We start from the raw sequence: 14,085 nt of genomic DNA, 5'->3' as shown, positions 1-14,085 counted from the left end.
AATCCCATCATTTCATTCCGCAGTAGTTTTGAGGCTGCTGCTTGGATAGGGACGGACATACATGTTTACCGTCTTTTTTTCCCCACCTGCTCCGCTGGGAAGGTGATCATCTCGTTTTTATGTGTAGCCTACTTTAATATCTACAGCACGGCCAGGGCACGCAACACACTGATTATTATTGTATCGGGTCGCTCGTTATTTTCGAGAGAGAGAGAGAGACCGTTGAACACACACACACAAAATGCACGAAATAACGCGCTCTATGTGCAAACTCCTCGGCGCGCCTTGGATATGAGGCTTATGAGCGCCTTGGAGTTGGAGCGCAATGGAAATGAGCATGCTCAGAAAGACCAGAATGAATTTACATCCGAAGCAGTGTATACGTGAGTCCAATTTTCTTTCAATCGCATTGAAAATCGGAGTAATCCGGCCAGTGACATCGGAATGGTTTTTAGATCGCATCGAGCGTTTTCATTTGGATGTAAGTTTTTGTAGGTGTTTACATAACAACGTTTAATAGGATTGAACTTCTATTCGGAATGAAAAGGGGATTTAACTGCTCATGTAAACGTAGCCACTGTGACATAATCCTACCGGTGCAAAATCTTTGAACAATCCACACAGAAAAGCAAAGGCCAACTTCTATTCCATCGGTATCGGTCACAAAAATTACATCTTACATTTCTCAAGTATATCCTAAAAGTTAAAACAACTACCTGTAGTGGTGGATGGTGAGCTGGGGAGGTACCCAATTTGTATCGCTGTTAAAAATAAACTTATCGGACGGTTACTGGGCCCGGTTGATCGAAGGAAAAGAGAGTCGAAACTGAGTCGAATAATGTACGACTGTCTGCTTAACCTGTTCAACACAGGTGCCCATGTGTCACCTTGGGTTGCACAGGTGAAGAAAATACTGGATGACTATGGTATGTCTTACATTTGGTTGGCCCAGAAATGTAATAACATTGACTGGTTGAAGCGAACTGTCGAACAAAGGTTGAAAGACCAGTTTCTGCAAAAGTGGCAAAGTGAACTCAATAGTACGACATCATGTGACATCTATGTTGAATACAGTTCAAACTATAAAAATACCTTCTATGTGAAAACCGTAAGTATAGACAGGCTATTTGCAACCTTAGGCTAAACAACACAAGAATCCCAAAGGTCATCGGTAGATATAAAGGATTGGAAAGAAGTCAGAGGATTTGTAACCTAAACCTACGTAATGAAGCCAGAATTGGAGACGAGTATCATGTTGTGTTGGAATGTAAGAATACTGGCATTATGAATTTCAGGCAAAAATACCTGCCACTTATTTTTTTTACCCACCCTTCTATGTTTAAACTAATTGCATTACTAAAATCTGAAAAACAAAAAGTAATCTATAAATTGGGTGCTTTTCAGAAAAATGTTCTCCCACTGTACATACTGTACCGATATGTCTATGTATATCGTGTAATCTGTAATGTATTGTATACTTTCGATTGTATACTTTTATGAATCTGTGCTCCAAACCATGTGATCATGGTCGTGAGTTAAATAAATGATGATGACAAAAATCGAGACAGTAATTGTGACTGTTGTTGTGTGTCCCACCATTATATTCCAGATCACTCCACTGGTCCTTATGAAGACTCGTCGGCTCCTCTGCGTCGACACCTCCACCTCCTCCTTCTCCTCTTCCTCCTCCACCTCCTCTTCCTCCTCCACCTCCTCTTCCTCCTCCACCTCCTCCTCCACCTCCTCCTCGCCACCTCCTCTACAATGACCCCTCCATATTTCTGCTCCTTCCTGGTCCTCCTGCTCCTCTCCCTGGGGGCCGTGCTCCTGCTCAGCCTGCTCCCGCCCGCCCAGACCCCCTCCCTCCCCTCCTACCCCTTCAGCCCCGGTGGCTCAGCGCTGAGCTGTGGTCCGGGCCAGTCGTGGGCGGTTCGAATCCACGCTGCGGGAACGCATCAGGAGGAGCGTGAGGACGATGACTATGGTGATGATGAGGAGGAGGAGGAGAGCGGGCCTGTGGACCTGGACGTGATCGCTGACAGGGTGCGTTGTTTTCATCAGTGGGTTTCAACCAGTGGTCCCTGAGGGGGTTCCAGGTGGTCCCCAGCTAAAATAGAGTTGGTATTAAACCATATGCATTCTTGAGTGTAAAATCTTACACTCCCAAGACTTAAATTATTGTTAAACTGCATTAGTTAATTTACAAGAAGTCTACACAATTAGAGCATGTAGAATAATTGTTATTTTTGATCAACGTTTGCCTGTTATCTCTCCTAATGGCACCATCCTGGTTTATGTTCCCGGTTTTGTCCTCTCATAGCTGACCTGTACCTTTAATCGTTCTGCAATACATTTTCAACCAATCAAATTAACCTGTTGTGACTCGTCGTTATACCTCTGCTCTCTCCACCAGGTGGCAGAGCAGGCGGGGCTGGAGAACCGGGGTCAGATCGGACAGCTGGAGGGCCACTACCTGCTGTGCTCCGCCAGCAGGCCCTTCCGCAGGCCGGGGGCCGGAGTAGCAGCCGCAGCCTGGAGACGGAGGGCCGAGCCTGGGGACGTGCTGGCGGCTCACCCCCATGTCCTGTGGCACTCCCAGGAGAGGCTGCTCAGCCGCTCCAAGAGATCCATGGCCTTCAACGACCCCCGATACCCCAACCAATGGCATCTGGTCAGTGTTAATAACAAAAAAAACCCTGTTTCTATGTTGGTGGTCCTCAAACTATTTCATGTCAAGGACGCCCAAAAATATATGTAATTGGCCGCCGACCCCCATCTGAAAATAAGTTGTCCCAGGGACCCCCCCAGAAGCAAAGATATTAGTTAAAAACGTTCGCTCTGAAAGAATATATATTCGCGCCACATTTGCGACACATTTTCACGATTTTTCAAAACTAGCAGCTCTACAAGCTCATAGCTCATCATGAGCTTGTAGATCTTCTGCGGAAAATTGATAATAAGTTATCAAAAGCGTCCTCCAGGCTCAATAAAACAACACTTGAGAAACTCGCGTTCAGCAGTCTGTGTTAACAGTGCTGCACGATTCTTAGTCAAAATGTGAATCTCGATTTTCCTCCACAAGAATTGAGATCACGATTCTCACACGATTCTCATTTTTTCCATGAAAATATGCTCTTGTCTTCATTCTGTAGTTGCTGTGAACATTACTACATTCAAAATGTGTCTCCTGGAGCCATGACTACTGTCGCTTTAACAGACAACATCAAAGTGCTTGACTTAGACCTATCTTTTTTTTTTTTTTTTAAGATATTTTTTTGCGGCTTACGCCTTTTATTGATTTTTTGAAGGGACAGACAGTAGGCTGACAGGAAACGGGAGAGAGATGGGGGGATGACATGCAGTAAAGGCCGTGTCGGGCTCGGGAGTCGAACCCGCGGCACACTGCGACTGGATTACCAGTCAGGTGCCCAGACCGTTACGCCACGGCCTGGGCCCCTTAAACCTATCTTAACCCTTGAACTACCGTTCACGAAAAAAACGGAATTAATCTAAACATCCCGTTCACGGAAAAAACGGAATGACAATCAATATCAGTTATCGGGGGTTCAACAGAGCAATAAATTATATATTTTCGCTAATATCACTAATGTTGGATGTAATTTACCAAAAAACTACCAAAATCCGCGTGATCGTGCGCTATCGTGCACGCGCGCCGTCTCTATGTGCGTCGCTGTAAAAAAAATGATATTTTGCTGATATGTTTTGGGGTTGATTTGAGGTTAATTTGACTTAGATATGAAAAATATAGCATTAGCTTAGCAATCCGGACCAGCCAAGCTAGTGACTAGGGTCAAAATACTGCCGGATGTTGTTGATCGTTGAACCGGAAGTGACTTAGGAAGATTCGTCTATTTTGGCCAAAATCAGCATAATGGTGCGTTCCCGCCATCTGGTGGCAATTCGAGAGAATACACTAGCAATGAAAAAAAAAAAAAACATCCGTTCAAACCACCAGATCTTTCTTGTATGTTAAAACGATGAATTAAAAATATGCCAATTTGTTACCCAAACTAAAATTGGAATTGGCAGTCTCTACCCTCTAGTGCTGCACTATTCTTGCTCAAAGTTAAACATGAGATCTCAAACAGGTGTCTGAATCTCTTTCCAATGAATTGAGCAGCACAACGAGGTGAACGCGGGCATGGACATCAACGTGACGGGCGTTTGGGAGAGGAACATCACGGGACGGGGCGTCACGGTGGTGGTGGTGGACGACGGAGTGGAACACACACTGCAGGACATCCAACCCAACTATGTGAGTCAATACTGCCGCACGCACGCACGCACGCACGCACGCACGCATGCATGCACGCACGCACGCACGCACGCACGCACGCACGCACGCACGCACGCACGCACGCACGCACGCACGCACATTTAGCTGTCAAAACCAACACTGCTTTAAATGTGCTCACCCAGAGTGCAGAGGGCAGTTATGACCTAAACAGCGTACAGTCTTTAATAATGTTATAATGTACTAATAATAATGTCATTATAGTTATAGACCCCATCCCGACAGTCATAAATAATGTTATAATGTACTAATGATGTCAATATAGTTATAGACCCCATCCCGACAGTCATAAACTAGAAAAAGTGCCCTTCTGGGCACAGGTCTCCACCAGGATAGGAATGTAGGACATTGTAGCTTGCCTTCATTTGGTGGTTGGATAAAAGGGCAACACAAGTAAATTAGAGGTAAAAACACTTTTCGGCCAGTTATAGCGCCACCTTGAGGCTGAGTTGAAATTGTTCATGTGGCATTTCTTCCTTGGCCTAGTGGGAATGTGCGTGCACAATTTCACGGAAATCACGCGATGTGTTCATGATTTGCAGCATTTAGTTTGAAACTGAGCACTCCTGTGAACTTTGGAAGCCAATCTTAACCAATCAGGATGGAGTCTGAGAAATCTGAAAGACCCGTTTCGTTGAATGGCTCTAGAGAGACTGTGTACCAATTTGCACGATGTTTGGACAAAATCTGTAGGTGTACTGTGCAAAAACTATTTGCACAAAGCGGCCTCCTGGTGGCGCTATAACAGGCCGTTCTGGAAATTTTGGGGCAGAGGTTCATCGTTGGCATCCAGGGAGTGTGTGTGCAAAATTTGGCATGCAAAAACTTGTTTTGCACAAAGCAGCCTCCTGGTGGCGCTATAACAGGCCGTTCTGGAAAGTTTGGGGCAGAGGTTCATCGTTGGCATCCAGGGAGTGTGTGTGCAAAATTTGGCATCGACCGGGTTAACGGTGGCCGAGATTAGCTGCTCATGGACACACACACACACACACACACACACACACGGACGGACGGACGGACGGACGGACGGACGTGCAAAACATACTCTCCCCCCATGCCTTCGGCCTGGTGGAGACAATAATGTTATAATGTAATAATAAAAATGTGGTGTTTTGATTGGTTAATGGGGGCACTCCCTAAGTATAAAAGTACACATTTTTGTGTATGTTCACATGACCTGATGAAGATCAAATAGATCGAAACGTTGTCAGTATTTCAATAAAGAACATCTTTCTTATGCCTGTGGTGTGCGGGCTCTCCATCCAATACCTACTGAAGTTTATTTAGTCCCAGCACCCAGCCTGTCGATGTGCGTATTCTACGTCTGCTCAATGTACTAATAATGTCATAATGTGATAATAATGTCGTTTTATAGAGTGCGGAGGGCAGCTACGACCTGAACAGCGATGACCCCGACCCCATGCCCCACCCGGACAGCCGCAGTGACAACCACCACGGGACGCGCTGCGCCGGAGAGATCGCCGCCGCGCCCAACAACAGCTTCTGCGCTGTGGGCGTGGCCTATGGCAGCAAGGTGGCAGGTGTGTAGACGACGTATTTAGATGCATAGAGCGTCGCAGTCCCGCCCCCTGCGAGGGCACCGGAAAATAATAATAAAAATAATTTCCCGTTTGTTTTTTTCCATAGACGTTTCAAAACGTATTTATTTAACCCATTCTGGGCGGGAACCCCTTTTTGGTGTTTCAAGCATTATGTTACACTTTAGCTATTGAGAAATAGCAGATCTACAAGCTCATACGCTACGAGCTTGTAGGTCTGCTATTTTAGAAAAATCGTGAAAATGTGGCGCAAATCTTTGAATATATATTCTTTCAGAACGTTTTTAACTCATATCTTTGCTTCTGGGGGGTCCCTGGAACAACATATTTCCAGATGGGGCTCTGCGGCCAATTACGTATAATACTTTGACATGAAATAGTCTGAGAACCACTGACATAGAAACATGGGTTTTTCAGAAAACTGTCATTTAGAAGACATTAATTTTGTAGAATCGTTCTCAGGTCTAAATGGTGACCTGCAAGCCTCGGACAAAGCCAACAGCCGAGTTGACAAATCATGACAATTAACCCTTGGACTACCAATCCCAATTTTTTTGTTTGGGTAACACATTGGCATATTTTTAATTCATAATTTTAACATTAATAGAAAGATCTGATGGTTTGAACAGATCGTTTATTTGCATATGGTGTTTGTAATGTATTCTCTCGCATTGCCACCAGATGGCGGGAACGCACCATTATGCTGTTTTTGACAAAAATAGACGAATCTGGTTAAGCCACTTCCGGTTCAACGATCGATAACATCCGGTAGTAGTTTAACCCTGTGTCACTCGTTTGGCTGTCCGGAATGCTAAGCTAATAATAACTTTTTCATAACTAAGTCAAATTAAGGTCAAATCTACCCCAAAACATCGCAAAATATCAAAATTTTTACAGCGACGCACATAGAGACGGCGCGCGTGCACGATAGCGCACGATCGCGCGGATTTCGGCCGTTTTTTGGTAAATTACATCCAACATTACCGAAATGAGCGAAAACATGCTAATTTTTGCTTCGTTGAACCCCCGATAACTGACATTGAATGACATTCCGTTAATTCTGTTAACGGTAGGTTTGTATTTTTAGCAATAATCAGTTTTTTCCGTTAATTGTAGCCCAGGGGTTAACACGTTTGTTTGGAACGAACAGATATTTAGAAGAAAAAAAGGGCAGTGTACAAAAACGTTTTCCTTCTTTCTAATTATTTGTTCGGCCCAATTTTTTTTTTTATTGTCATGATTTGTCATGAGGCTTACAGGTCTTTAGTTTAAATAAATACTTTCTGAAACGAAGAAGTTCAGTAGACCGAAAGCTTGCTAAATAAATACATTGATTGTGCGCAGATCTGAGTGTGCGGAGCTTCCTTTTATTTTTTCTCATGAAACGTGAATGAATGAAAAAATGAATGGGGAACTCTCTTGTTCCCTCGTCATTCTGAAAGGGGGCGGGAGTGCGACACTAGTCTAAATTATAGATATAAATTATCTATAAAAATAAATCTGCATTTGAGCCACGGACCACCATTTGATGACATTTAGCCTCTCAGACCCAACAAAACTAAAGAATATTTTGTTGTCGTTGGATAAGATTTTGTCCACAATTCCATGCTGTATTGATGTTGGTACCATTAGGAGAGATAACAGGCAAACGTTGATCAAAATAACAATTCTTCTACATTCTGTAATTGTGTAGACTACCTGTAAAATATAATGCTATAATGCTGATGTTTAACAATAATTTAACTCTTGAGAGCGTTAACGATTTGGTTTCATTTTACGCAAGCACGCACGCACGCACGCACGCACGCACGCACGCACGCACGCACGCATGCAAGCACGCACGCACCCACGCACACTTTGTATGCCTGTCTACTGCACATTCAACCGTTACCCTGTTCTGTTACTGGATGAGGCCACTAGATGGCAGTGCAGGACTTGTATATATATCTGACTGTAGATGTACTCCATTGTTTTAACCTAATCAAACTAATCAATTTAATTGATTATAACAAAATAATAACTGATAAAAAGCTAATTTAATTAAATAAACAATTAACAATAGATCCCTCTTTTGGGTGTCTAATTTCTACGCCCAAAACCTAAAAAACCTTTTGTATTTTTCTGCATTTGAGCCACGGACCACCATTTTATGACATTTAGCCTCTCGGACCCAAAACTTTTTGTTGTCGTTGGATACGATTGTGTCCACAACTCCAGGCTGTATTGATGTTTGTACCATTAGGAGAGATAACAGGCAAACGTTGATCAAAATAACAATTGTTCTACATTCTCTAATTGTGTAGACTTCTTGTTTTAAATTAAGTAATGCTGATGTTTAACAATAATTGAACTCTTTACGGGTCCATTTGGTTTAATTTAAGCCCTCAAGAGTTAAATATCTATAAGGGTCCATTTGGTTAGCAACTCTCCATCATTGGTGAGTTGTGGACCACCTGGAGTTCCTTATGTTTTTGAGACCACCGCTACCGTAGTTAAGTTTGAAGAGAGAAAAAAAGGACGAAGAAAGGCGCAACAGTTTTCTCAGTGCACCTGGAGTTCCGACATACTATTGCTCCGAAACCTCAATCCCTAACCTAACCATAACCGCAAGCACGGGAGCAGCGCATGTCGCATTTTCGCATCGCATGTCCCCGCACGTCTGACCTTTGGTGTGTCGGATATGCGTGTGCACCCCGTTCCAACGCCCCTCAAGGACCACTGCTCTAACTGTGTGTGTGTGTGTGTGTGTGTGTGTGTGTGTGTGTGTGTCCAGGTATCAGGGTGTTAGACGGTCCTCTCACAGACAGCATGGAGGCGATCGCCTTCAACAAGCACTACCAGATCAACGACGTCTACAGCTGCAGGTATGACAACCCCGGAAATGTGTCATCATGTCCTCAAAGCCACGCATCCAACACGCGTTGATGGATTTTCCATAGATTTCCGGTCATTGTCGGCCATTTCTCTGTAACGGGTTGAATGCCTACAATGTACGGCGGTCTAATAGCCTAGATCAGGGGTAGGCAACCTCAGGCACGGGTGCCAACATTGGCACAGGGGAGGGTGGTCACTGGCACACTGGCATAAGTGTGTGAGAGAGATCTTTTATTTTAATATTAAGAAGTATTCAAAAAAGTTTAGTCTGTGAAATGAAGTCCACTCACATCTATATATAAATTACACCCTGCATATAATTCTACATTCACTCAAACTCTGGGCTCTGACTGGGGAGGGAGTCTGAGATAGGTGGGCTCTGAGTCTGTGAAAGAAAATATGCCACATAAAAAGTATATGTACAGTCTATGGACAATCAAAATTAGATGGAAATATTACATTTTTATGTGGTGGCATACGGTAATTAAACTTTATGTTGATACGGCACACTGATTATCAAGAAAATGAAAACATGGCACTTGGTTGCCAACCCCTGGCCTAGACTGCCTATTACGGTGTAAAAGCTTGTTGTAGCGTAGAGAAGAATTCCATCGCGGCGATCACAACAACAGCCCGCTCGGCGCACGGCTTGTTCCTCCGGCAAAATTCGCCAATGTAAACAATATGGGACTCAATTTCCCAGAACCCTTTGCATGCCGGCGCGACGGACTTTTTTGCCACAACGTCATCAAAACGCGTCTCATATCCCATTCTGTCCGGTGGATTGCCCGTATGACTTAAAAACACAAGAAATGTGGATTAACGTGGAACTCGGGCAACTCGCAAATCGCAAGGAAAGTGTTCTACAATGAATTAACTCGGGCAACTCGTTAATAGAAGTCAAAGTATTAATAATAAAGGCTAGGAAGGTCGGATGACGATAGATGGACCAGTAAAGTTCACTTTGAGCTGCATCCAACACATCCACTTCTCTCTCTCTCTCTCTCTCTCATATACAGCATGTGTTCCTGTAGTCTCTCTATCATACTGTGGTCTCTCTCTCTCTCTCTCATATACAGCATGTGTTCCTGTAGTCTCTCTATCATACTGTGGTCTCTCTCTCTCTCTCATATACAGCATGTGTTCCTGTAGTCTCTCTATCATACTGTGGTCTCTCTCTCTCTCTCTCTCATATACAGCATGTGTTCCTGTAGTCTCTCTATCATACTGTGGTCTCTCTCTCTCTCTCATATACAGCATGTGTTCCTGTAGTCTCTCTATCATACTGTGGTCTCTCTCTCTCTCTCTCTCTCTCTCTCTCTATCATACAGCATGTGTTCCTGTAGTCTCTCTATCATACTGTGGTCTGTCTCTCTCTCTCTATCATACAGCATGTGTTTCTGTAGTCTCTCTATCATACTGTGGTCTCTCTCTCTCTCTCTCTCTCTCGCTCTCTCTCTCTCTATCATACAGCATGTGTTCCTGTAGTCTCTCTATCATACTGTGGTCTCTCTCTCTCTCTCTCTCTCTCTCTCTCTCTCTCTCTCTCTCTCTCTCTCTCTCTCTCTCTCTCTCTCTCTCTCTCTCTCTCTCTCTATCATACAGCATGTGTTCCTGTAGTCTCTCTATCATACTGTGGTCTCTCTCTCTATATCGTACAGCATGTGTTCCTGTAGTAATAATAATAAAACTTTATTTGTATAGCACCTTCCATGACATGAAATGCAGCTCAAAGTGCTTTACAGAACAATGGAGAATAAAAGAAAAGCAAGGCAACGACATAGAACTAGCAGTAATGCAATACAGTGAGGACATGAATAACAAAAAAATAAAAGATCAATTAAAAGCAATGTTGTAGAAGTGGGTCTTGAGCTGAGCTTTAAAAATGTCTACAGAGGCTGCCTGACGAAGGTACAGTGGGAGCTTGTTCCATGCCGACGGCCCGTAGAAGCAAAAGCTGCTTCCCCGTATTTTTTAGTTGCCATTTTTTTAGGCAAAGCGAGCAGGCCAGCAGTGGAAGACCTTAGGGGGCGGTTTGGGACATATTTAGGCAGGCAGTCATGTAGGTAGGAAGGTGCGAGACCATTGAGAGCTTTATAGACAAGTAAAATAATTTTAAAATCAATCCTAAAAACTACCGGAAGCCAGTGCAGTGATGCCAAAACTGGAGTAATATGTTCTCTCATCTTAGTTCTAGTTAAAACTCTGGCTGCTGCATTTTGGACAAGTTGTAATCTGTCAGTTGTTTTCTTAGGCAGTCCTGAAAAAAGTGCATTGCAGTAATCAAGCCGAGAAAAAATAAAGGTGTGGATTAGCGTTTTTGCATCGTCCAAGGACAAATAGGCTCTGATTCGTGCAATAATAACCCCCAGGTTCTTTACTGTACTGTTACTTTCTACAGTCAGGTTGCCAAGTCTGCTTATTATTGATTCTTTCTGCTCACTAGAACCGATTATGAGAACTTCTGTCTTATCCTCATTTAGCTTGAGAAAGTTCTCACTCAACCAACATTTGATGCTAGACAGACAGGTCAACAGCGGGTCTAAAGCACAGGGATCATCTGGAGCCACAGAAAGATATAGTTGTATCATCAGCATAGAAATGAAAGTTTACTCCGTGATTGGTAATGAGTTCGCCCAATGGCAGTATGTACAAGGAGAGAAGCAGAGGGCCAAGAATCGAGCCCTGTGGAATACCAGAACTGATGTCGTGTTTGTCTGAGTCAAACTCGGCTAGATTGACAAAGTAACTTCTGTTTGATAGGTAGGAGGTAAACCAGGACAGGGCCGTACCAGACAGGCCTATCCAGTGCTCCAGACGCTGTATTAAAATTGAATGATCAATCGTGTCAAATGCAGCCGTTAGATCTAGAAGTAAGAGAACGGATACATGTTTCTTGTCAGCAGACACCCTAAGATCATTCATTACTTTTACAAGTGCTGTTTCTGTACTGTGACCTTTCCTAAAGCCAGATTGGAATTTGTTGTGCACATTATTGTTCTGTAGAAACACATCCAATTGATGAAAGATGCATTTTTCTAAAACCTTGCCCAGAAAGGGTAGATTTGAAATGGGTCGATAGTTACCCAAAACAGAGGGATCAAGATTGTGTTTCTTGAGTAGGGGCCTAACTACGGCAGTCTCCAGTGAGTCTGGGAAGACGCCTGATTGTAGAGAGCTGTTTACAATTTTTAGGATATCTCCAATCACACTGTCTAAGACCTCTTTGAGAAAGGTGGTGGGAATTGTATCCAATGAACAGGAGGATGATGTCATCTGTGATATGGTTTTGCGGAGTTCGTCTTCATCAATTGCGCAGAACGATAATAGGCTCCGATGTAGTCTCTTTATCATACTGTGGTCTCTCTCTCTCTATCATACAGCATGTGTTCCTGTAGTCTCTCTATCATACTGTGGTCTCTCTCTCTCTATCATACAGCATGTGTTCCTGTAGTCTCTCTATCATACTGTGGTCTCTCTCTCTCTCTCTCTCTCTCTCTCTCTCTCTCTCTCTCTCTCATACAGCATGTGTTCCTGTAGTCTCTCTATCATACTGTGGTCTCTCTCTCTCTCATACAGCATGTGTTCCTGTAGTCTCTCTATCATACTGTGGTCTCTCTCTCTCTCTCATACAGCATGTGTTCCTGTAGTCTCTCTATCATACTGTGGTCTCTCTCTCTATCATACAGAATGTGTTCCTGTAGTCTCTTTATCATACTGTGGTCTCTCTCTCTCTCTATCATACAGCATGTGTTACTGTAGTCTCTCTACCATACTGTTGTCTCTCTCTCTCTCTCTCTCTCTCTCTCTCTCTCTCTCTCTCTCTCTCTCTCTCTCTCTCTCTCTCTCTCTCTCGCTCTATCATACAGCATGTGTTCCTGTAGTCTCTCTATCATACTGTTGTCTCTCTCTCTCTCTCTCTCTCTCTCTCTCTCTCTCTCTCTCTCTCACATATACAGCATGTGTTCCTGTAATCTCTCTATCATACTGTGGTCTCTCTCTCTATCATACAGCATGTGTTCCTGTAGTCTCTCTATCATACTGTGGTCTCTCTCTATCATACAGCATGTGTTCCTGTAGTCTCTTTATCATACTGTGGTCTCTCTCTCTCCAGCTGGGGTCCAGACGATGATGGACACACCGTGGACGGACCACACCCCCTGGGCAAGGTGAGACACCATGACCCCTGACCTTAACCCTAACCATGACCCCTGACCTTAACCCTAACCATGACCCCTGACCTTAACCCTAACCATGACCCCTGACCTTAACCCTGGGCAAGGTGAGACACCATGACCCCTGACCTTAACCCTAACCATGACCCCTGACCTTAACCCTAACCATGACCCCTGACCTTAACCCTAACCATGACCCCTGACCTTAACCCTAACCATGACCCCTGACCTTAACCCTAACCATGACCCCTGACCTTAACCCTAACCATGACCCCTGACGTTAACCCTAACCATGACCCCTGACCTTAACCCTAACCATGACCCCTGACCTTAACCCTGGGCAAGGTGAGACACCATGACCTCTGACCTTAACCCTGACCTTGACCCTGGGCAAGGTGAGAACCCATGACCCCTGACCTTAACCCTGACCCCTGGGCAAGGTGAGACACCATGACCCTTGACCTTAACCCTAACCATGACCCCTGACCTTAACCCTGGGCAAGGTGAGACACCATGACCCCTGACCTTAACCCTGACCCTGGACAAGGTGAGAGGCAAGACGCATATTTCGGACTTCGGTAGTCTATATAGAGCGTCGCAGTCCCACCCCCTTTCATGCATTTTTCCCATAGACGTTTCAGAAAGTATTAATTCAAAGACCTGTAAGTCGTAGCCAACTGGGACCGTGAGAAATCATGACAATATACACAATATTTTGGTGCCGAACAAATAATTAGACAGACCATGTTTGTCTATGGGAAAAATGCACGGGAAATTATTTTCCGGGCCTGTCGTCCTCATGAAAGGGGGCGGGACTGCGATTCTCTCTATCTGTATCTCTAGCATATATATATATATATATATATATATATATATATATATATATATATATATATATATATATACAGACAGATAGAGGTCTACTATAATAGCCATAGTAGACCGTTTTGAGAAACTAGGTGTAATACGTCGTCTCCCCTGCAGGCGGCGCTGCAGCACGGTGTGATCGCTGGTAGGCGGGGCTTCGGCAGCATCTTCGTGGTCGCCAGCGGCAACGGAGGCCAGTACAACGACAACTGTAACTACGACGGCTACGCTAACTCCATCTACACCATTACTATAGGTAAGATGCACACACACACACACACACACACACACACTA

General features: G+C 44.1%; 1 protein-coding gene across 1 annotated transcript in view; it reads left to right on the top strand.

The window, feature by feature from the left end:
• The window catches only part of LOC310864996 (proprotein convertase subtilisin/kexin type 7-like), a 37,874-nt gene that overhangs the window by 2,944 nt on the left and 20,845 nt on the right, over positions 1-14,085 (top strand). Inside the window, exons 2-8 of the mRNA XM_083773921.1 lie at positions 1,610-2,043; positions 2,414-2,671; positions 4,142-4,276; positions 5,691-5,856; positions 8,648-8,738; positions 12,863-12,917; positions 13,908-14,046. Of these exons, the coding sequence (XP_083630047.1) occupies positions 1,765-2,043; positions 2,414-2,671; positions 4,142-4,276; positions 5,691-5,856; positions 8,648-8,738; positions 12,863-12,917; positions 13,908-14,046 (1,123 nt within the window). The 5' untranslated portion in view covers positions 1,610-1,764. The remainder of the gene's footprint in view (positions 1-1,609; positions 2,044-2,413; positions 2,672-4,141; positions 4,277-5,690; positions 5,857-8,647; positions 8,739-12,862; positions 12,918-13,907; positions 14,047-14,085) is intronic.

The sequence above is a fragment of the Protomyctophum parallelum genome, assembly GCF_964188405.1.
Source record: "Protomyctophum parallelum genome assembly, chromosome: 9".
In the NCBI taxonomy this organism is placed as follows: domain Eukaryota; kingdom Metazoa; phylum Chordata; class Actinopteri; order Myctophiformes; family Myctophidae; genus Protomyctophum; species Protomyctophum parallelum.
This window is presented reverse-complemented; position numbering and strand designations above follow the sequence as displayed.